Below are 21912 nucleotides of genomic sequence, written 5' to 3' on the forward strand. Positions count from 1 at the left end.
TTCAAATCCCATGGAATCATGGATTCCTCACTTCTCTACCCACAGCTGTTTCAGTCAAAAGTAAATTGAGAATTTGATGAAGGCCAGAAATTAAAGCTCATCACAAGTGGCTGTGCTGATTATTGACTTGCTGGGCCTGTACCAATTGCAAAGAGCCTGTTCCTGGAGCTGTGGTGTATTCAGCAGGAGCATTAGCTCCCTGACAGCATGATAAAAATAATTTCGTGCCTATATTTTATATTGCATTAAAGATGCCTGCCTACAAATGATACCCTTCAGATACATTGTTGTGGTGGATTTTATTAAAAAACCAGCAGCTACATGTGATGAGGTGAGCCACAATACTTTCAGCAGTCCCAGGGAGAAAAGAGGCATGTATTTTGGCAATTTAATGTGGTTTCATTTTTGAGAAAGGAAAGCTTTTACAGTTGGTAAGAATTGCAAGAAATCTGCACAGATTGAAAATTAGGTGAGTTTTATGTCCTAAAAATAATGTCAGAGAACAGATGGTAAGCTGTAGTAAAGTGCAGTCAGTTAGTAACTGAAATGCATAAGTATGATACTGGCAATGAATGTGTTAAGAACAACAAAAAGGGCAGAGTTCTCAGAAGTCTCTGCGAATAGATTGGATATGTTGGCCAGAACATTCTTAAAAATGTCTTGCTTCTCTAAAATTCAGTTTGCAGATCTCTTCTGGTGGGTTTTGGTTGTTTTTACTGCACTAATAAAGGTGTTTAGAAAGAGTTACCACAATTCTGTTCTGCATGTTGAGGGCTACAGACTTAAAGCATGTGAATTAGTCTTTTAATACCCTAAGTGCCTTCAATAGGAGCATTTATAAATAGAACATATTTATGGATTATGTTTTCAATAATAATAATAGTTACCTAATGACTTTGTAACCTTCCTGGGATTTGTTTTGACATTTTGTTGTGTCTAAGTGAAGTCTGCAGTATTTTGGGGGCATTTTGGAAAGGGGAGGGAATAAGACAGTGGAGAGTTGTTTGTTTGCTTTTCACTATTAATGCCTTGGGAAATGCTTGCTCTGGTGTCTCCTCTTGGCTGCTTCCACTGGGCTCTGCCCATGTATTCACATAAGACCTATCCCAACTATTGGACAAGGTTAGTAAAAAGGGGTGGGGGGTATATTTATTTATTTAAAATTTATATTGAACAAAAAAAGGCAATATAGGTTACATTTGGATTAAATTGTGTGTACCAAATACTTGCTGGATGCTTTTGTATTTATTAGTGTAATTTGTGGTACAAGAAACTAATAGCAGTTAATAGCTGTTAGAGCCTTTTTTCCTTTTAAAAAGCTTGAAGGCAGAAACTCTAGATACTAGCACAATGCCAAGAGTATGGGGTCAAATCAGGAGGATACAGCAGTGAAGAGTGTTCAAGCAACTTTCACTCACGCACCTTACCTGTGCCTACTGATTCACCTTCTGCCTGGTAAATGGCAGCTTGCTTGAGCTGTGCCAGCAGAGAACAAAACCTAGAGGAGATTGCTGGTTTGGGTGCTCACCACTGTAGCTGTGAGATTACATTTTTGGTCTTCTGCCCTTGTTTTAAAATCTGCCACGGCATTTTCTTTAGTAAAACAGAGGTTGAGTATGCAACACAAATAATTTCCAATACTTTCATCACTCACATATTTAAATCTGGTGTGAGAAATTTTCACTGACTTTAGAAGTGTAACAGAAGTTGGTTTTTTTTTTTAAAGTCACAAGCCAAAAAAGATGGTTAATTTTAATTAAGGGTCCTGGTTGCATTTCTTCTTTGTCCTGTATGAAAATACTACTTTGTTCACATCTCTTGCAGTGCAGAGTTTTTAGACACTGCTCTGAGTGTCACATAGGTGGAGACAGAGGGTGGGACTACAGATAATACATTCTGTTGATGGAGTGATTCTGCTTTGTGTGAGATATTTTTACAGTGAGATTAAATTTTTCTTGTATATTCAAATTGAAATACTTTAACTTCAGTGACAGGAAGAATTTTTCCAGCTTTTTATTCTTCAGTTTGCCTGGCAGATGGCTTTATTACATATTATTTGCAGAACAAAATATGAAGACTCTTCATTTTTAGCATTTTTAGTGATGTTGCTTGTTGCAGCCATTCTTTTCCCACTTCCATTTGGTTTTCCCGGGCTTTGGGCTTCCCTGAAGCAGAAACTGGTGTGATCATCCAATGGCTTTGTGGAGAACCCATTCTGTGGAGTGATAAAAGGTGGATTTCACGTGAAGCAGCAAACATAGGTTGTGTTCACAGTGTGACACACAGACTGGTCAGCCAAGGGAGAGGACACAGGGAGCAAATACCCAGGAGCAGTGGCAGTGCCAGCTTGGGATGACAAAGAAGCTGTGGTATAAATTGCAATTCTTGTGCCAACCCACTATAATCATTAGTGACAAAGAGAGATAATTATGGGCCCGTCTTGTCCTGTTAAGCATTTATTACTGGTTATTTGAAGTCCCATGTTTTAGCTGTAAATAAAATTATTTTTCTCTGAACATTTTCAGTCTGACAGCTGCTGAGTGGAGTTCATAAAGTGGCTGTTGAGCTGTGGCTAAAAGGGCTGCCACTCTGCAAGGTGACAGTGGAAATGTTTACAGATTGCAGGTCAGTGTTCTTGGTGCTTATGCTGGAACCATGGAAACTATTGTGTACCAAGAGTGGTGTTTGATGGTCTTCTCAGTGCTCTCATGGTGGATATGTGGCTTTATACCCACATGCATTAAATACAGAATGAGTCAAATTCCTGAACTTTGGTACTGGAGCCGTGCTTGCTTCCTGAACAATTGTACTGGCACACTGGCTGTGAATACAGGGCTTGAGAAACAGGCGTTGCCTCAATTTCCCTTCCCTCAGCTGCTCTGGTCCTTCAAGGCCACTGGATATTGCCCTGGATCAGGAGCCTCGTGGCAGTAGAGTGACCTCTGAAGGTGTTGGGTGAGCAGATGACTGGGTGTGGTACAAGTCAGGCTCAGAATGGGCATGAGTCTGTTGGGTCTCTTGCTCTGAACTGTTTCTGGAGACTTGATTTTCTTCAAAATCTGTGCGTATACTTCAATAAAATAAATGTAGAAGTCAGAGGAGGATTCCTCACAGCGTGTCCCTCAGTGAAGCTGTGCTTGCTGGCGAGCAGGTGTGACAGAACCTCCGAGGCATAAAGCGCACCGTGTTTCCTGGAGGTGCAGTAATGTCATTTGAGCAGTAACTGTCAGTGTAAGCTTGAACTTCTGGCAGTGAATTGCCACCACAGTGCTAATAAAGAGAGAAAAGAAAGGCTTGTGGGGAGAGGTGCCATGTTTTACTGTGCCAGCTGTCCAGCTGAAAAACATAGAAAGCTTTGGGGTATTAAGGACTTTTGCTTATGAAAGTGGATGGGAAGTTTTATCTGCTCTAACAGCCACAGCGTGGTTTGGTTCTTGGATTGATGGGGTTTGGGAAAGGATCTCCACCTTTCTTTTCTCCAGTCTGCCTTGGGAGATGAAAAGCAGCCTGTCTGCAGAGCAGGAAAGCTCCATGGCTTGTGTGTGCGAGGGGAAACCAAGGAGCAGAGCCTAATCTTTAGGAGATATGCTAAAATTCATGGAGGTAAATCAGACAGGAGATAGAAGAAGATGTAGGGAAGCAAAATAGGGCAGACAGACCACAGACATACCAAGGGGAGGATACTCAAGAGTGAAGAAGATGAGATGAGAGCTGTTGGAAGACAATTATATTTTATCCTGACTCTAGGCAGGTGGGAGGCGAGGTAACTAACAACCTGTGCTCTGAATGCACAGCATTGATGGTCACTTTAATTAATAGGGATTACAGGAGTTAGCATTATCTGTAGCACCCTGTTCAGCATCCTGGCTTCAAGATAGTGAAGATCAGTAGGTACCTCAAAAGACTACTGGAACCTGCAAGAATTACATAGGATATAATCTTACCCACTCATGAGAGCATTTTTTTTATTTTTTAAAGATTAGAAATCAGTTTAAATCCAGACTCATTAGGTTTTTATCTACCTTTTGGTTCAGCACTTGTTTTGGCATGAAAAAACTGTACTAATTCAAACATATTCTTGGATATTCTTTTTATCCAAGTGCCTGTCTAACCCATGTTTAAGTCCTAATAAATTTCTTATAATAAGTAGCATCATTGCTCCATTTATGCAGTACATGAAGTATCAATTTTCATAATTTTTAATAGATTTTTTAATTTTTCATTTTTATACTTTAAAGTTTGACATCTTTAAGCTTTGCTGGTTTTATAATCAGACAGTGCATGTTTCTAGTATACTTACCCTGTTAATAATTTATTTTCTAGGTGATTTTGAAGCATTTTTCTCCTTTCAGGGCTAAATAATAAAAAGCCATCTAGTTTCTTCATAAAACAGGTTTTCATTGCCCTAAATACTTGCTTTCTCTGAATACCCAAATTCCACAGAACCCATTTGTAATTCAGGCTTTCAGTCTTTGCACGGTAATCCAGGTGATGTGTAGGGTCCAGCTACCCAAATATAGTACTTAAAGATGACCTTGTTTCCTGTTATTGTTGCAGTCTAACTCTGTAGCTTTTCTTGTCATAAATGCACATCAAGGAGATATAATACTGCTGCCACTTTTGAACTAATGAAGAAAGCTGTGCACTACAAAAGTCATAAGTTAAACCATCTCTAACCAGGTAGTCTCATCAGCTTTCTGGTGTTCAGAGTTCATACCCGGGATGTTTCAGGCAAGCAGTCTCTGTTTTTCCCACTCTGATTGTTAATAGCTGTGGTTTTCAGTTAGTTTCATTTAGAATACTTGGTTCAATACTGCAGTTACTAATCTTTTCTCCAAGTATGTGCATGTGGGTGTCCTCTCCTGACAAGTTGGAAAGTAGCCTGGAAGCAAGGAAAAATGAGAAGTGTGCTCCCTTGGTTCTCATATGCTGTCCATGCCCTGGAGACTTGTTCCCCACTAGGACACTTTTCAAATCCCTGTCTTCATCTGAGAAGTCCTGATGTGGTGTCTGCCAGGGAAATCAGTGCCAGGGAGCAGGGTGGGCCACTGTGAACAGGGCAGGAGGAATAAAAGGAGGAGGTGGCACCCACAAGAACAGAAAGATGCTGGGGTACGTGTCAGCAAAGCTTGTCTAGACTAGGGATAGGGAAGCTTAGAAAGGAGATGTACAGGTTGGCATTCATTGATATGTGTTGGAAAGTTAAGGTTTCAAACCAAGCACATTTTCTTCTTTTACACTGCAAATTGCAAGAATAGGAATTGACAGCCTTAATTTCAGCTGTCATGGCCTTACCATACACACAACTTAGTGTTTATGTTCTGTGTGCATGGTCCTGTACATCTTGGCAATCTTGATCATACCCAAACTTTAGACAGTGTAGTGGCCAGTGTCTCTGGAATATGATGCCTTGATGCTCAAAAATCTGATTCCTCCTTTTCCCACAAATTACTTTAAAAGGTAGTAGTGAGGCTGTTAGAATTCAAATACTGTGATGTAGAAGTACAGGCTAAATTGAACCAGAGTCCTTAGAACTTGTAAATAACATGAGACTGAGAGCTTGTCAAAAAACTGCAGGTCGTTGGAAACTCACTTAAACTGCATGTGTCAATATGTAAATCTCACAGCAGCTTCCTGCACTGCTTGGTTCTTACATTACTAAATGAGGAAGTTCTTTTAGGTGTTTGCAATTCAAGTTAAGAATTTGATTTCTGAAATGTTGGTGTTGTAGAAGAGGGAGTATCTCAAACAGTTAATCCTTTTGCTGATTACATATGCAAAAGATGATGCAAGCGTGGAAGCCAAGCTTGTAAAGACAGAGGACCTTGGCTGAATAGTGTATGAGAGGATTGGAAATTCTTCCTGGGAAAACACTGCATTTATCAGCAGGAATTTGGCAACACATTTACCTCTGTGAACATTGCTAAATACCTGATACTTGCACATTTCGTCCATTTCTAATCCCTATTGACTCCATGCTGGAGTCACAATTTCTATCAGCAAACAAAAGCATTACTAGTTTTGCAGTATAGTTGGATTTGTAGCTGGAAAGTTTTGTTCAAAATTCTTTGGAGAGGCTTGGCTGGGAGATGTTGCTGATGTAAAAGATCTGCTTCTGAAGTGGTTCCAAGGAGGTAGTCTTTTGACTGGAGTCACCATGATACATGCACAGAATTGGGAAAAAGTTGTTAATTTGCTTACCTTGGAGAAATAGTAAAATAGTAATGGAAATGGTAAAAATCAAAGGGAAATCTATGTTAGTCTGCTTTGTAGTTTTCAAAATACAGAAAACTCAAGAATGGGCATATAGCATGGAGGACTAAGTGTTAAAATGTGACTTGTGTGTTAAAGTTGGGATAGAAAACCATCTAAACTGTTGTAATTAAGTCTCTAAAAGCTGTTTAGTAAAATATATTGCAAATACTAATAGTGCATGGGTTTTCTTGTGTGCTTTTTGCAATATACAACACAACATGGGAAATACTTGGCTTGTAGTACAGAAATCTTGGCTAGAGAGAGAGGCATAACAAAATTCCACTGCTTAGAATAATTTAATTTGCTTTTAAAAAAATCTATGTTTTCTTTTCTTGTTAATTTTCAAGGAAAACCAGGTTTAATTATTTTCCTTCTTTACTGATGTTAGAACTCAATATTTGATACTTTACATTTCAGTCTTGACACACACGAGCTCATTTGAACCGTCATTTTCAATAGTAAATATACAGATTTTGATTTATATACACTGACTTTGTTTCTTTTGATGTAGCATGCAGTTACTACTGTGAAAAGCTGTTTTATCTTTTGTGATTATCAATTGCTTACTGTAAGACATTTCATATTCAGGATTGAAGTGTGACTCTGCTGTTTTAGGTGGTATAAAAGATATTCTCTTTCCTGTAACACTGAGGTATAGTTTTCATTGAAATGGAAGCTTCCTTGACTTTGTGTTTAAAATGAAATGTCTGGAGGGCGGACAAGGTACCACCACCTGTGTTGATGCTTCTAAGTCTTTTCCTCAGGGGGCCAGGGAAGGAGAGGGGCATTTCTGCTTCTTTCCGCCTTTCTTCTGCTCTGAGTATCCTCTGCCTCCAGGCCCCTTCTCAAAGCAGAAATGCTCTAGTGGTGGTTTTGAACCAGCTCTGAAGAGAGGTGTGCTGCCCTGGGGTAGCCAGAGGCCAGAATACATTGGGCAGCACAGTGTGGTACACAGAATAAGTGTTGTGGCTATGGAGGTTATACCCATTCTTAGTATTTGGAGTTCAGTATAATACAGTAGCATTGCTATATAATTTGCTTGTATTTTCAAGTTCTTTTTTATATCAAATATTTTCATATCAGTACTTAAAGAAGAGCTGAAAAGTGATTTTCTGAGATCGGTGCAGAATTTAACAGACATTGCACTCTGCCTACGTGCATGGGTTTGGAAGTTATGCAACCTCTTTTTATAGAGATGTATGTTCTGGTGATCTAGGTTTGCTCAGTTAGTGTTCAGAAATATCAGTGTATTAGGAGCTGTATATGATAAAAAACTTAGGTCATGGCAAACTAATGCATATCTCTAAATATAAAAACATTTGTGGTAAGGTTCAAGTAGAAATGGCTTCCATCATTTTGTATACTGGCTTTAAACTCACTGGGTGGAAGTTGCTGTGACATAGAGCCATACACAGTGTGGTGATGGAAAGAACTTGCATGGAGATGTTGTATATTTAGTTCAGGCAAAGATGACTGCGTGCCCAGCACAGAATAATTGCTGTTGGATATCTGCAGACTGCAGCTGGGGGGAGAGGGAGGGCTGTAACAGGGCATGTTGTCACCTTGGCACTGAGGGAGTGCCCTTCCTGACCTACTGACAGGTCTTTATTCCAAATTGCAGAGGTGCTAGGTCATCAAGAGTGCAATTGCTCAGTTTTTTTAGGATGAGCAAAATGCATTTTTCCCTGTTCTCATTGTTGGAGGAGACTGGACTTATTTTTCAGAAACATTACACGCAGAAAAATCAACCTGAGGCAAACACCTGGCATGAAAAGAATTTGCCTGAATACTAGTAATTTGGCAACGTTTAATAAGCAAATTAAAACAGTATGTAGTAATGGGAATTCAGCTGCAGTGATTACTGCCAGATTCACCAAGAGTAATGGACTTGCATACCAACCCAGACTTACGACAAATATTGTGATTGTAGGTAACTAAATGACCATGGAATCTGGAGCAGAGAACCAGCAGAGTGGAGATGCAGCCGGTACAGAGGCAGAAACCCAACAGATGACAGTACAGGCACAACCACAGATTGCAACGTTAGCCCAGGTATAAAAATCATATGGTGTAATAGTTTTACTTACGGTTAATATTTTTAAGAGGGATAATGTTTGTTTACGGGCCTGAGAGAAGATTCTGTTGATAGCATTCTGAAACACATGTGATGTACAGTTCTTTTAATATTTGTCTTCACATTTTTAAAGCAGTAGAGTAGAAGGCTCTGTTAGTTCTGAAGAGCTGTATGTGTGTAAATTGTGTAATGTTAACACAGTAATAAATCAAAATATTTCTAGCATTCTTTACCACAACCATACCACTGAAAGGTATTCATTTCAATACGTGTAACCTACTGTCTTTTTTATATTGACTGGATTGTCTTGCTGTTGTGTTTTCTGTTAAAAACTTATCTGTAGTAGTCAGTTTAATTCTGACAAAAACAAACTAAATATGTAGATAAATAATGCAGCAAATAAAATATTTTATCAGGTGGGATCCTGTTGTCTCCAGAGTTTCACAGAATTGTTGGCAAGTTAGAGAGACAGAAGTAGATCATTTGTTGTTCCCAAATTATTCTGGAGAGACAAGAAAAACAATCCCAGCTACATCTCTGATTTTGGAACTGGGTTTCATTTTCAAATACACTGATGGTTGGCAGAAGCAACTCCATTATATAAATGACTACAGAGTATGTTTGGCTCTCTCCTGTAACCATTTAATTTGAAAACTAACTGTAGTCTGCAAAAAACAAACAGGTGTTTTTGATTTCATAGTTTATGGAATTGACTCTTTTAAGTGGCACAAGTGTTAAATCACTTAGTTTCTATAAATGATTAGTGTCTTTTTAAAAGTCATTGCACCTTTTGGTAGTCCAGAGACTTCCAAACAAGTCCTGCCCTCTGTAGTCCGTACATTCCATTCAAGTGGTAGTGTAGGGATTGGAGCTGTTTAAATGCACAGGTTGATTTTGTTGGGTGAAGCTGTAGTGTGAATTTACAAGCCACCAGCTGCCCTGCACCAGCTTGCCTCTTTGGGCAGTTTTCTCACTGTCTAACTTAGGCACAGGATGTAGGTGGTGTGAATAACACTTCAGTGTGAACTGAGTGGAAGTAGTTTATTTCTCCTGCAAAACCAGTTAACTGCTGCTCACTTGATGTGCTTTAAGGTTTAGTCCAGAGAATCAAGAATGTTTTACATTTATGTGCTAACATACTAACCTCCAGGGAGCTGAACTTACAAGTATGTATTGGGTAGCATGCACTTTACTCAGACATAATTACCCCAGTACTTGAATGAGACTTTTTTCCAAGTAGGAAAACACTATACAAGAATGGTTAAAATCCATGTGAACCACCATGTTGTCATTCACTATATTATTTGCACGTTTTTTTTCCCCAGCCTGTACAGAGTTTGTGGAGATGATAAAACAGTCTAAACATAATTCCTTGTGTTGTTCACATCAGTGTTACGTTACTATGATATTTTTAATAAGTGAAGTGGCAGTGTTTGGCATTAGGGAGTGCCCTCAGAGGCCTAGCCAAATCTAAATAACTAATTATATCAATTTAATTCTTCCATTATCTCTTGTAAGGTTACTCCTCTTGCAAGCTTAGTTTAATTGCTGCGTTTTTAGTGAGTTCAGGGTAGCTTTCAGAGTCAAAAGGAAACTCGTCCCAGTTCCACAAGGTATGAGTCAGAGACATGTGCGGAAGTTACGCTCTGCTGTGGGCTTAATCCAACCGCAGCGGCCTCCAGTTGATCAGCTTTGCTGTCATTGCCAAGGGCTGTTTAGTCAGACATGCGTTATTAAGAAAGGTCACTTGGTAAAAGAATATAATTTGTCAGAGGAAGGGGCTCTCATGTTAATCTCAGCCCAGTTTCTCTCAGATGCAAGTTAAGTAGCACCACATAATGCTGCATCTGCTTTCCTGAAAAAGGAGATAAAAAGGAAGGTAAAAGCAAATGCAAATTGGTGGATTAGAGAGAGACAGCTGTGGATGAGAGAGGTCTACATGTAATTCACTTTAATTTTGTTGTTGAACGAGATTTCATTGTAAGTGGTGGATGTTTATGAAAATTCAGAGATGAGCTATTGCAGCTTTTTGAGAATTGCGTGTTCACAGGGACAGCAGAGGATTTCCTTCTGCATCCAGTACACAGGAGCCCTTTGAGATGAGACAGGACAGCAGTGCAGCCTTTCCTTGCACTACAGCTATGTGGATCGATTTTTTTTTTAAATGCTCTTGAGCCCTGGAGCATTGTTAGGTTTTCCAGACTTGGGTGACTAGAAGAAAGCTGGTGAGTCAGTGACCCATGACCTGGCTGAGGTCTGCCAGAGCAGCTCACGCTTGCCTGCAGTCCTTCCCTGAGGGCCATGGCGTGTGGGAGGGACACTCACTGAGGGCGGGGTGCGCTGGCACCCTGCAGCCTTTCAGGAGCCCCCAGCCCCTAACGCAGGCATTGTGTCAGCAGACAGCTGGAAGGTCTGGATGTGCCCTGGGCTTTGGCCCAGCCATGGAGCAGCCTTGGTTCATGGCCCTTCAGCTACCCAGAGGAGTTCCTGTGGCCTGCCAGGGTGAGGCTGTCCCACGTGGCATGAGCAGCTGTGTGTGGCTACTGCTGTCCCCAAAGCCCGAGCCTAATGTGCCACGCTGATGTCGTCAGTGTATCCCTGTTGGCATGGCTGCCGTGCCTGCAGGTCTGTGCTGGAGAAACAGTTGTGTTTAAAACATGGGCAATTCTTCCTCATAGAAATAACTCTTGAAACTAGAGTTTGTGTTGACCTGTTACACAATAATCACAGTGACTGCCTACAAAATACTTATTTCCACTGCAGACTCATGGGGTTTTTCTGTCTGAACACGTGGTCAGTTTTCTTCATTTACATGCACTTTGCCAGCTGCTCATATGGCTTAATCTGTAAAAAGTGAAAGGTACGATTCCCTAAAAATGTTAAGTTCTTACATCTGGCAAATTCTTTGCATTTTTCTGAGTGAGAACAAAAATAGCTCCACTCCCATATGTTTCTGCCGCTGACTCAGCAGTGTCTGTAGGAGTATACCCGAGTCTGAGCAGTATCCAAGTGAAGTAAGTGAAAGGTAATGATGTGTTTGTATCAGGTTACCTCAAAATAAAGGCAGTTGTGTTTTTCTTTTTCTTGTCAGCGATTTTACAAATTATGCTTGAGCCTCCAGAAATTCTGCATTAGATTATTTTGTGAAGTAGGTCAGGTGTTGGGCTCAGGCAGTTCAGGGGGTTTTATATTACGCTGAAACATTTGGGTCATCTGACTGGGGTCTAGAAGAGACATAGTTCTTTCACCAAAACAAATACTGAACTAAGGAGATTTTGCAATAACCTAATTTATGCTGTCTCTTCTTTGCAGGTATCTATGCCAGCAGCTCACGCAACATCTTCTGCACCCACGGTGACCTTAGTTCAGCTGCCCAATGGGCAGACGGTTCAAGTGCATGGAGTAATTCAGGCTGCCCAGCCGTCAGTTATTCAGTCTCCACAGGTCCAGACAGTTCAGGTACTGACTGAAGAAATTCCTAATATGTCAATTGGGCCTTTGAAATAGGCCTGTCATTGCACTGGTTTTAATGTATTTGTGTTCTGGATTGTGTTTTTGCAAATCTGTACAGTATTTGCTACTCTGGCTTTTTTCTGTTCTGGCTTAACCAGTTTTCATTTTCAAGCATTGCTGAGTTTCATTTCCCTCTAGAATTTGTTTGGTGAGTTTAACAGCTTTATGGTTTTTCTTACAGTATTACTCTACTTTTTCTCTATACTGTATTTACATACGTGTTTATTGAGTAAGAGTTCATACTCTTCTGAAGGGAATAAAAGGATAAATTTTTTTGTAATAATGTAGTTTTTAATAATTAATGAGACCAGTATTCTAGAATGAAAGTCTTTGCTCCCGAAGAAGTATTTGCATTGGTTTACAATAAGGGTTTCTGTATGTTACTGGTTCTTGAAAGAAACCTCTCAGTCCTTACACAGAAATGGTTTTAAAATGTGCTGGTTGAGTGTCGTGTGCTTTGTGAAGCCTTAGCATTTTCTCTTCTGTGAAGCAAGACTGATAATGCAATATTACCAGTAGGTGAGGTAGCCTGAAGAGAGGAGGCAAGTAGTCTGAAATCTTTAAAACCTCTAACTTGCTTTTTATCCACTGGAAGTTCAGTGTTACTGAATGCAGAAATTTTTGGGTGTACAGCAGCTACACAGGACAAGGACTATACATTATTCATTTGCTGTTAGAACAACTAGCTCAAAAAATGTTTAATTTCAACAAGTAGGTATTACGACTTTTTGGTACAGATATTCAACTGGATCTGATTTTTAAGAATAAGGTATGCATAATATAAAACTAGACCATTCTGATAATAATCTTTATTTTTTCCTTCTCAGCTTCAGTGCTGAGTTTGTGACAAGCTCTACCATCCTTAGCCATTGCAGTCAAAAGTTTATAGAGTTTTAATCTGTCAGAGGTGAGCAGTTTTGAGATAAGTGCACAAGTTGCTACCCTGGAGGTAGAAGACTGACAGTGAAGCCATGCTTGGAATTCACCTGGTTCAATGCAGATCCATCATGTTTTGATATTCAGAGCCCAGTTGTTCACAGTCAGCCTTGGACATATTCAGGCCCTCTATCTGACAGTTGTGAGATGGGGGTGCCAGCAAGATTTTTGAGCCTTTAAGAATCTTCTCTACCATGTATAAATTGTCAGGATGTGAGCTCTGTTTCTCACATAAGCATCATTCGCTTTTATGTAGTTTGTCATGCACATTTTCAAATTTAAAATTATCTATATGATTTTAATAATATTTTTATTATAGCTTTCCTGCATAAACAATTTGCTTTTTTAGCACAGATATTCAGAATTGCAGCACTATGTTATTTTTAAATATCTTCATGTATGACACTTTCCTGTCAATTTCTCCCATAAAAGGCAGTCTCTTTTTAACATATCTACCTCATTATTTATAAACTGATATTTTTTCAGTATTTTATTTGTTTCCAAATGTTTCTGCTACCTTAATTTGGTTTACTTATTCTCTCCCTAAATTTTACTAAAAAAATCTTTGTTTCCTTGCAATGGATGAGAACAAAACATGGAAGGCAAAAACCATATGGTATTAATGTTTAGGTTTTCTTATTGAAGTATTTAAGTTATAAAGAACATTCTGATAGGTAGATAACTGACTGGTCATTCTTTGCTGGATCTATTACTAAGCAGTAACTTTCTGTTAATTGTCTAGATAGATCACTTGCATTGTGGTGTTTTTCACAGGATGTCAACATTTCCTTAAAATAAAGGCATTGGAAGTGGCTTGATAAATTTGATTGCTATTCTTATTTACAGATCTCCACTATAGCAGAAAGTGAAGATTCACAGGAATCAGTAGACAGTGTCACAGACTCACAGAAACGAAGAGAAATTCTGTCCAGACGACCCTCCTACAGGTATGGAGGTTAAAGCAGAAGCATTTCTTGATGGATGGGTGTGTTCACATGGAGATACAAACAGTGGGATTGTATTTTTATTATTTTTAGATTTAACATTTAACTGAAATCTCTCTTCTATAACGTCTTGCAATTGGAATATGGAATATGTCCGTGGAATAGGATGTAAAGGGGAAAGAGGAAGAAACCTCAGCTGTTACACTCACTTAAGACAGATGTGAGCTGAGAATATGCTAATTGCCACATTTCAGAAGATTGAAGTGTCATTGTGATAAATGCCTTAGAAACAGCTTTAATGAATACTTAATATACAAAATACACTGAAGCTTTGCAGAAAGGGACTTATGTGTAATCTGTAGTCTGCAAAAAATCAACTCTACTGGTTTTCATTATTGCTGCAATGCTAGCAGCAAACAAACTTAATTCCTTTCTCCCATGATACTCAAGGAGGCTGAGAGAGAGTAGCTCAGAGAGAATTTCTGCTTGAGCCAAGTAGTTTGTGTTTAAAGTTAAGTCAGTATATGAGTTCAATGTAATGAAAGGTATCTAGTGTCTCTTCCTCATAGCAAATACCTCTGGCAAAACCAGCTGAGGTTCTCTTTCACGTGGTGTGTCACGTTACTTTATTAATTAAGCCTTGTACAGCTTTTTATGTCTGTACTAAATCCCGCTTTCATTCTTAAAATACGCTAAATAGCATTAAGGAGCAGCTCTGGGGTTCAGTAGGTTTTAAGTGACCTGTGAGTTCCTGCTGCTTTAAAAAATCCAAGTGCTCCTTTTTTCTTTATGAGCAGAGCCTTGGAAATAGAAGCTGGGCTGGAGGCCTGAGCATATCTCAACCATGATACTTTCTTAGCACTTGGGACATTATTGCCTGCCTTGTCCAGCAGCCTTCAAGGCTGTTCTGCCAAAGATAGTGAAAATCATTGCTGAAGACCCCTAGCCGTAATAGGTCTGGAAGATATTTTTGTGAGGAGCGGTGTTAACTTCAAGGCTGCCACAGATTTCCTTCAGCCTGCTTCTGCAGCAAGATACTTGATTTTACTATATATGGAAGAGTGGCTGTATATGGTGAGAAAACAGAGCTGAGTGAACAAGCAGCAAGACTGAGAAGAAGGTGCTTGTGCATACTGACTTCTCATTGAGGTGGACTCTTTTGTGTGCACTGGTGCCACAACACGGCCTCTGTCTTCAAACCAGATTGTGGTGACACAGCAACATTTGTTAGCTGTAAAACTTCTGTGTGCAGCTCAGGTTCTGGGCTGGTGTTGGTTAGGTCTTAAAGATCACTGCTGTCTTTAGTGACTTCCCAGCTGGCATTACTCAACCTGCTGTAACTGGCCCCAGAAACAAGATAGGTGCAGATATGTTCATAGAATTGAAAGCTATACCTCTTCCACAAAAACTCCTCTGTGATTCTGCTACTAAAGTACATTATGTATTCCATCAGTTCATAGCTCCAGTATTTGTAAAGCTGCCACCTTATCCTTTACCTTAAATCCATTTTTATGATGGCAAAGGTAGGTTTTAACCACGATGTCATAATGGCATGAGTTTAAAAAGTGATTTTTTTAGCTCTTTGGGTTTTGTTCATCATCCCGGCTCTCTCCATATTTTTTCATCTGTTTCATTCACTAGTTTCTGATCTAACACCTAGATTGCAAACTCTTTGGATGGGAATTTTTTAATTGTCTAAGTGGTTCTTTGCACAGTGTTTTCCAGTGCTGGGGTTTCTTGCGTGCACACAAAGTCAAAACAGCAACAGCAAAGCTCTGTTTGTGAAGCTGCTAAGCAGAATGACTGCTATTCCCAGATAGCTTCATGCAGTTGTTCTGGCTCCCACAGCCTCAGGAGGCTTGTGTAAGAAAGTAGCGTTGTCTTGGAACTTGGGGTCTATAGCTGTGTTTGCTTTATCCCACTGAGTTCCTTTGCCAATTGGAAAACATAGGAGGAGAATTACAAAAAACACTGCCCTTTACCGAAGGGCATTTACTGCACTTTGCAGTGACATAATAGAATATGCTAGCAGTGAAAAGGGCTTAACAGTCCTCTGAGAAAGGACAGGGATGCAGATTGCAATGACTGCTGTGGTCAGTCTATAGTCATGTTCAGTGGGACCTGTAGCAGCGATGTTTTAGAAGTTTTGACTTTGGATAATTAGCTCCTGGAAATAATGAAACAATCTGTTCTTTCCTTTACCCATGAACTTTCTCAGGCAGGGCACCTGTGAACTGTGAGACTGTTCTCAAACACTGGGTATTGTCTCCCAGGCAGGTGTTAAATTATGAACTGCTGGCTCTCTGCAAGCATTCCTGCTAATGCAGGAATGCATACCCTTGGTACTTAGCTCTCTGGCTGAGGTGTTTATCTGTTTATCGTCTTTGAAATGGAGCAGTTCCCCCAGTGTAAGTGAGGAGACAGGTTCTGACTTTTTCCCCAAATATTTATATAGCTAAAAGCAGGACACAAAAAAAAAAAAAAAAAAAAAAAAAGGATGAGAGAAACATGCTCTGAAGAAAAAGGAAAGGTTGTAATAGCTGTATCATGGGTTTTGACAAGCACAGCTGTTATGTGCTGGCTCCCTTGCCCATCAAGGGTGCTTGGTATTTTGAACAATCCTCTCCAATAAGAGTTTGAAGATAGTGTGTGGTTTTCATTCTCCACTTATATTTTCCTTGCTGGCTTGCTGCATTTCACAGTTTTCCCCAGCATTGTGTATCAGATAGACTAATTTTCTCCCCCAATTTTTATTAAAATCTCTACAACACACTGTCTTTGCCAGAAAAATTTTGAATGACTTGTCCTCAGACGCCCCAGGAGTGCCAAGGATCGAAGAAGAAAAGTCTGAAGAGGAAACAGCAGCACCTGCCATCGCCACTGTTACGGTGCCAACTCCCATTTACCAAACCAGCAGTGGGCAGTACAGTATGTAGTCTGAATTTCTCAGTGGTGCTAGTAAGTGGGGATGAGAAGATGAAGAACTCTTACTTCTGTAACTGTTGTTTGGACTAGGACAAAGCAGGAGGTGAAAAAATATTACTTTATTTTGACTGTTAACCAGGCCTTTTAAACACATTTCTATTGTAAGTGTTTGAAAGGCTCGATTAACATTCTGGGACTGCTTGCCAATTGGTGCAGCTAATGCATGCTGAGGCAAAACAGGAACTAACCGTAATGCTATTATAAACTTCTTCACTTCAGGAACTAGAAGGGGAAATTCAGGAGTTTCTTTTTTTTTTTTGTGGCAGGTCATTAACACTTGTTCACAAAGCTGTAACCTCATCATTAGAAAAAAAAACATTACGGTCTGCAATTAAATTTTTAGAAAGTCCTGAAAAAATAAGGTCGTTGACAACCTTAGTATATGTCATAAGTATATATTCTGTGTTTTCTTTGTTAGATTTTATAGATACAGTGTTTTGACTTGAAGAATGATTGAGGGTATGGCCTTAAAGATAAGACACATCCTGTCTCACACTAACCATACAGTAGGAGACATATACAACACATACAAAAGGGACAAAGAACTACAAACCACTACTGTTTACATCTGTCTCTTAAAATCTCTTTAAAATTTTGTATCTCTGTTTACTCCTTAACCCCTTTGCTTTGTACCCTGGCTAATTTTATTGAAATGGATGTGGTTAATTCTGATTTCTGTTACAACTGTACACTAACTGCGTGTGCAGACTCTTGAGATTTTGGTATGTCTGTATATAGGAACACAGTGGAATTCTGTGAGTCACAAAAGGGACGAGGTCTCAGTATACCTGCATGACAGGATTGAGGGAAAGTAAGGAAAAAACCAACAAAGCTAAGACTGCCTGAACCAACCTGTACTTTTATGAATGATAAAACAGCTAGGAAGGGTCTCAGGAAGTTGTAGAGAAGTGAGGACACAATCAGAAGGAAAAAAAAAAAGCCAAATCAAGAAGAAAGTGAAACACAAGATGGATAGCATAGCAGCAGAGGAGATTGAAGGGCATAAAGCACAGAAGATGAGAGGAATTTCAGATGAGAAGAAAAACTAAGGACTGAGAAAAATACCTAAACCAACCAAGAAGAAAATCTTAACGAATTAAAAAGTATTTCCTGGGGGTGGATTGTAACTCTTCCATGTGATTCTGTTCTATTAGAGAAACTAATTTGTATTTTAGGCTGTAGGTTTTGGACCTCACAAACATTTGAAAACTTACCGTTCAAAGGATGATTTCTTTCATGTACATTGAAGCCATGTGTCTTATTTGGGGTGTGTAAGGATTCAACGGATTTAGCTTAGATCAGTATTCTTCCATACCTAGGTTTAATACTGTAAGTTAATGAATGAATTATTGTCTTAAATGCTGGGTTGATGTTTTTTGTCTGCAGTTGCCATCACCCAAGGAGGAGCAATACAGTTGTCTAACAATGGCACAGATGGAGTACAAGGTCTCCAGACGTTGACGATGACCAATGCAGCTGCAACCCAACCTGGCACCACCATTTTACAATATGCACAGACCACAGACGGACAGCAGATACTTGTACCCAGCAACCAAGTTGTTGTACAAGGTGAGAAAGTTCACAGCTTGTCATTCTGTGTAACTTCTCTGTGCAGATAGAAGTTGCCAGCCTGACTCCTTCAAATGTGTCAGGAAACAGAATTAACAGCTTTGGCACAGATAAGTCCATAAAATTGCTGAAATTCTGGACAAAGCTATTTGTCATATTTTTTTCAAGCCTTTCCCTTTAGATTGGTAAAACTGTGGATATTTGAGGTTTAATATATTTATTTTTGCTTTTCCATGCTGCGTTTCCTGCATTTTGTCCACAGAATTTTTTAATATGTTCTGCAAAAACTAATACCACTTTAGAGTTCTGAGTTCTCCCATACATGCAACAATAGGAAATTCAAAGCAAGCATTAAGATAGGTGAGAAGGGTGTTTGATTCTTTCTAAAGGGACACTTTAATTTATTAGTAATTTTTCACCTTTTTCAATTGCAAGTCATCATTTCTTCCTACTGTGACTTGTAACTAGTCACTGAATGAGTGACTCAATCTGTGAGTCTTGGAATCATAGAACAATTTAGCAGAGTGCCTTAAGTGGTCATTTGGTCTAGCCCTCAACTTGGCAGAGCTACTTTTGCTTAGAGTAAGTTGTGGGGACCTGTTGTATCAAAATACATACTTTGGTTTTTTAAAAATTGAGGAATATTATAAAAAACTTTTACTGAAAATAACAGAAATATACCCCCTCTTCTATGACTGTAAAGTAGTTGATTTGAAAATTATCCAGTGAAGAGATTACCAGGCGTCAGTAAAAATGCATAGCAGAGAAGAGTACTCTTGTTGCATTATCTTTGGGGTTTTGTGTTCTTAAGGGCATATGATTTCTTTAGGTGGTGTTGTGGTTTCTTATGAGCTCAGGCAAAATTAACACAGTCCTAAGATTAAAATTAATAAAATAAAAGAAAGCCAAGACCTTGCTCATTCTAGAGAAGCAAGAGAGTGCATTATCCATCTGTTGTGGGAGTAAATGCTACAGTTTTACACTTTTTTTTCTATGTTAGATACTTACCCATGCAGTTCCTCCTTTTCCAGACAGACATTTGGAGCATAGCTAGAAATAGTGACCCTCTAGAAATGCTAGAACTGCCCAAAACCCAGAAATGCAATAAGGGAGAAAGAAGCACAGCTATATCGCAAGACAAATCAAGTTACCAAGCAGAGGTGAAGACTTCTTCAGCAGGAATGCCCAAAGCCTTGCATACATGAATAAACGGAGCCTGAGGTAGCAGTGATGACCCAGATGATGGCTGTCCCTCCTGAGCTGTGGCCCAGGCTGCACGCTTGGAGAGATGGCTGGGTCACAGGGCGTTAGAGAGTGACACGTTAGAGAGATGAGTAGGTGCTCTCCACAGCACGTGTGACAGCGCTGTCACCAGGCTGATGCCACGTTCCCGTGTGTCCCTGCAGCTGCCTCAGGAGACGTGCAGACCTACCAGATCCGCACGGCCCCGACCAGCACCATCGCACCAGGAGTAGTCATGGCGTCCTCCCCAGCGCTCCCGACACAGCCGGCGGAGGAGGCTGCGCGGAAGAGAGAAGTGCGGCTGATGAAGAACAGGCACGTACATTCACATCACTTTTACTGCCCACTCAGCTCTGCACAGGCCTAGAGTGTCAAGCACTAAGAGTGCTGATGTTTCTTAGCCATGTTATGAAATGCTTTACGAAGAATTTGCCTTTATTTAAAAATGCAAAGCAGAAATGCGCATCTACCAATGCTGTGTGTTGCGACTGTGAAACCTTGAAGTGTCAGGCTCATTCTGTGGGGTGTGTGAATTTGGTTGTTGCAGTAAGGAGAAAAGTAATTGGTGAGATGCTTGTATGGCTGCAGGTGTGTTCTTACAAACACCAAGATGAGTTACTTTTTTTGAGTTACTACTTTCATGTGGTTTACTTTGCTGGATTCTGTCCCTTAGCCTTGCTGCTGGCCCACGTGTGCTCTTTGTGAGTATTTTCTTGGTTGTCTCACTTGTTCTTTTAGCTGCTTTGGGTTTTCTCCTCCAGGGGCAGAAAGGCTCAGGCAAAGGCTAAATGAGCAGCTATTCCTTTTGATTGAAGTCCTGTGCAGCCAGTAGTGGCAGTAGAGGGGCTAAAAGAAAGGTAAAGAATTGATCCTGTAGGATCCAATGTGTGAGGAGGAACAGCTAAGCTTAGAGGTAGGAGTGGGTGGAAGTAGCAAAGGACGGGAGCTGTAGAGAGAAGTTGAGCAGGATGCTCCTGAAGTCTGTTGCTGTGGCAGTGGGAAGGGGCAGGCCTGAACTGGCCCATCACACCAAGCTTGAGCTCTTAACCCAGGGCCACAGATTGGAGCCTTTGTGTTGCACTGTAACACTGAGAACCCAGTGCTTCCCGCCCTTCTGAGCAGGTGAACCCTGAAAACCTTGTTAACTTCATCTGTCAGTCTGAAAAAACTGATGTTGTGCAGGTTCGTTTATTTTCTGTAGGTTGCTGTGCTGTGAACATAGTGGAAACTGACTTGGGCAGACCCAGTGCTTATACAAGGGGCTGTAATGAAGTAAATAATGCTGAACAGCAGAGGTCACTTTTTTAAAAGGTTTTTGTACAGAACGTCACCCATCTTCCTTTTTATATAGTTTTCTCATACCAGTGAATAGTGGATATCACTCTTTCAGGCTCTGCAGTTGAAAAAAAAAAATTAGAATCACAGAATACCCTCATTTAGTCATCAGTCTTATTCCAGTAAAAGAAAGCTTTTGTGTTTGTGAAAGCCAAGAAAAACAATGGGGAATTACCCCACTTGAGTTAAATTGACAGCTTTTGCAACAGTGTCATGTTGCATGTGGTGCTTTTAGCCTGTCTGCTTAATAGATATTTGCAAATCTAAGCTCCATAGCAAAGTGGGGAAAAGGGATAGAGAGGCAGATGGTAAGGTGGTACTTACTGGAGGATTATAGTGTAAATATTCATAGATATTATTGTGCAAATTTTCTGTATACATTTTGCATTTTTAAAGCTCTGTTGTAATTCAGTAAAACTCTGGCTGTTCATAATGAACAACTAGCACACACAGACTTGAGGTGGCTTAATATACACAGCCTAAGGGAGAAAAAAATCACAAAAAGAAAATGTCACCCAAGGAGACTTGTTAGTAATTTGCACTGGGAGGCACTTCCTGATCCCATAGTACTTAAACTTTTGGTAAAAGCCCAAAATTACTTAAATTCTAAATGTTACACATGATTTACTGAAGCACTGCAGGCATGTGAAATTGTATTTTTGGGTGTGACAAATGGAAACCGGAGTCCTTTCAGGGCTTACAGGCTATGGTCTTTTCATCCTGTCTCATTTGTGGAGCTGAATTTCAGAAATTACTTTAGAGGCTTCTTATCAGTTAAGTCCTGGAATGCATTCTGTTTTTACAGCTACTATTTATCCAGTAAGGGGAGGAACTGGGTTCTGATTTGTCCTCTCATTTCCCAGAAATGTGACTGTTTCACCAGTCTGTGTAGTTTTTGCAATGAAGGGGCACACAGGCTCTTATTTTTGAAGCTATTCTGCTTTGTACCTAAAGGTTCAGGGCAAATAAGTGTTTATTTCCCTGTGCCTGCAGAGTGCTGCTTGGACAAGTGGCACTGCAGGAGGAGAGCCCTCTGCCTGGGCTCCCACCTGCCCGTGG

At 40.0% G+C, this 21912-nt stretch overlaps 2 protein-coding genes across 5 annotated transcripts in view; both read left to right on the forward strand.

The window, feature by feature from the left end:
- Positions 1-21912, forward strand: part of FAM237A (family with sequence similarity 237 member A) — a 269849-nt gene that overhangs the window by 240707 nt on the left and 7230 nt on the right. The window lies entirely within an intron of this gene.
- CREB1 (cAMP responsive element binding protein 1) overlaps positions 1-21912 on the forward strand; it is a 39536-nt gene that overhangs the window by 10394 nt on the left and 7230 nt on the right. Inside the window, exons 2-7 of one of the 2 annotated variants that reach the window (XM_068196166.1) lie at positions 8186-8307; positions 11642-11788; positions 13625-13725; positions 16508-16650; positions 18094-18276; positions 19683-19837. In XM_068196166.1, the coding sequence (XP_068052267.1) occupies positions 8194-8307; positions 11642-11788; positions 13625-13725; positions 16508-16650; positions 18094-18276; positions 19683-19837 (843 nt within the window). In that variant the 5' untranslated portion in view covers positions 8186-8193. The remainder of the gene's footprint in view (positions 1-8185; positions 8308-11641; positions 11789-13624; positions 13726-16507; positions 16651-18093; positions 18277-19682; positions 19838-21912) is intronic. The other variant, XM_068196167.1, reaches the window with a different exon arrangement.

The sequence above is a fragment of the Anomalospiza imberbis genome, chromosome 7 (genome assembly GCF_031753505.1).
Source record: "Anomalospiza imberbis isolate Cuckoo-Finch-1a 21T00152 chromosome 7, ASM3175350v1, whole genome shotgun sequence".
Lineage (NCBI taxonomy): Eukaryota > Metazoa > Chordata > Aves > Passeriformes > Viduidae > Anomalospiza > Anomalospiza imberbis.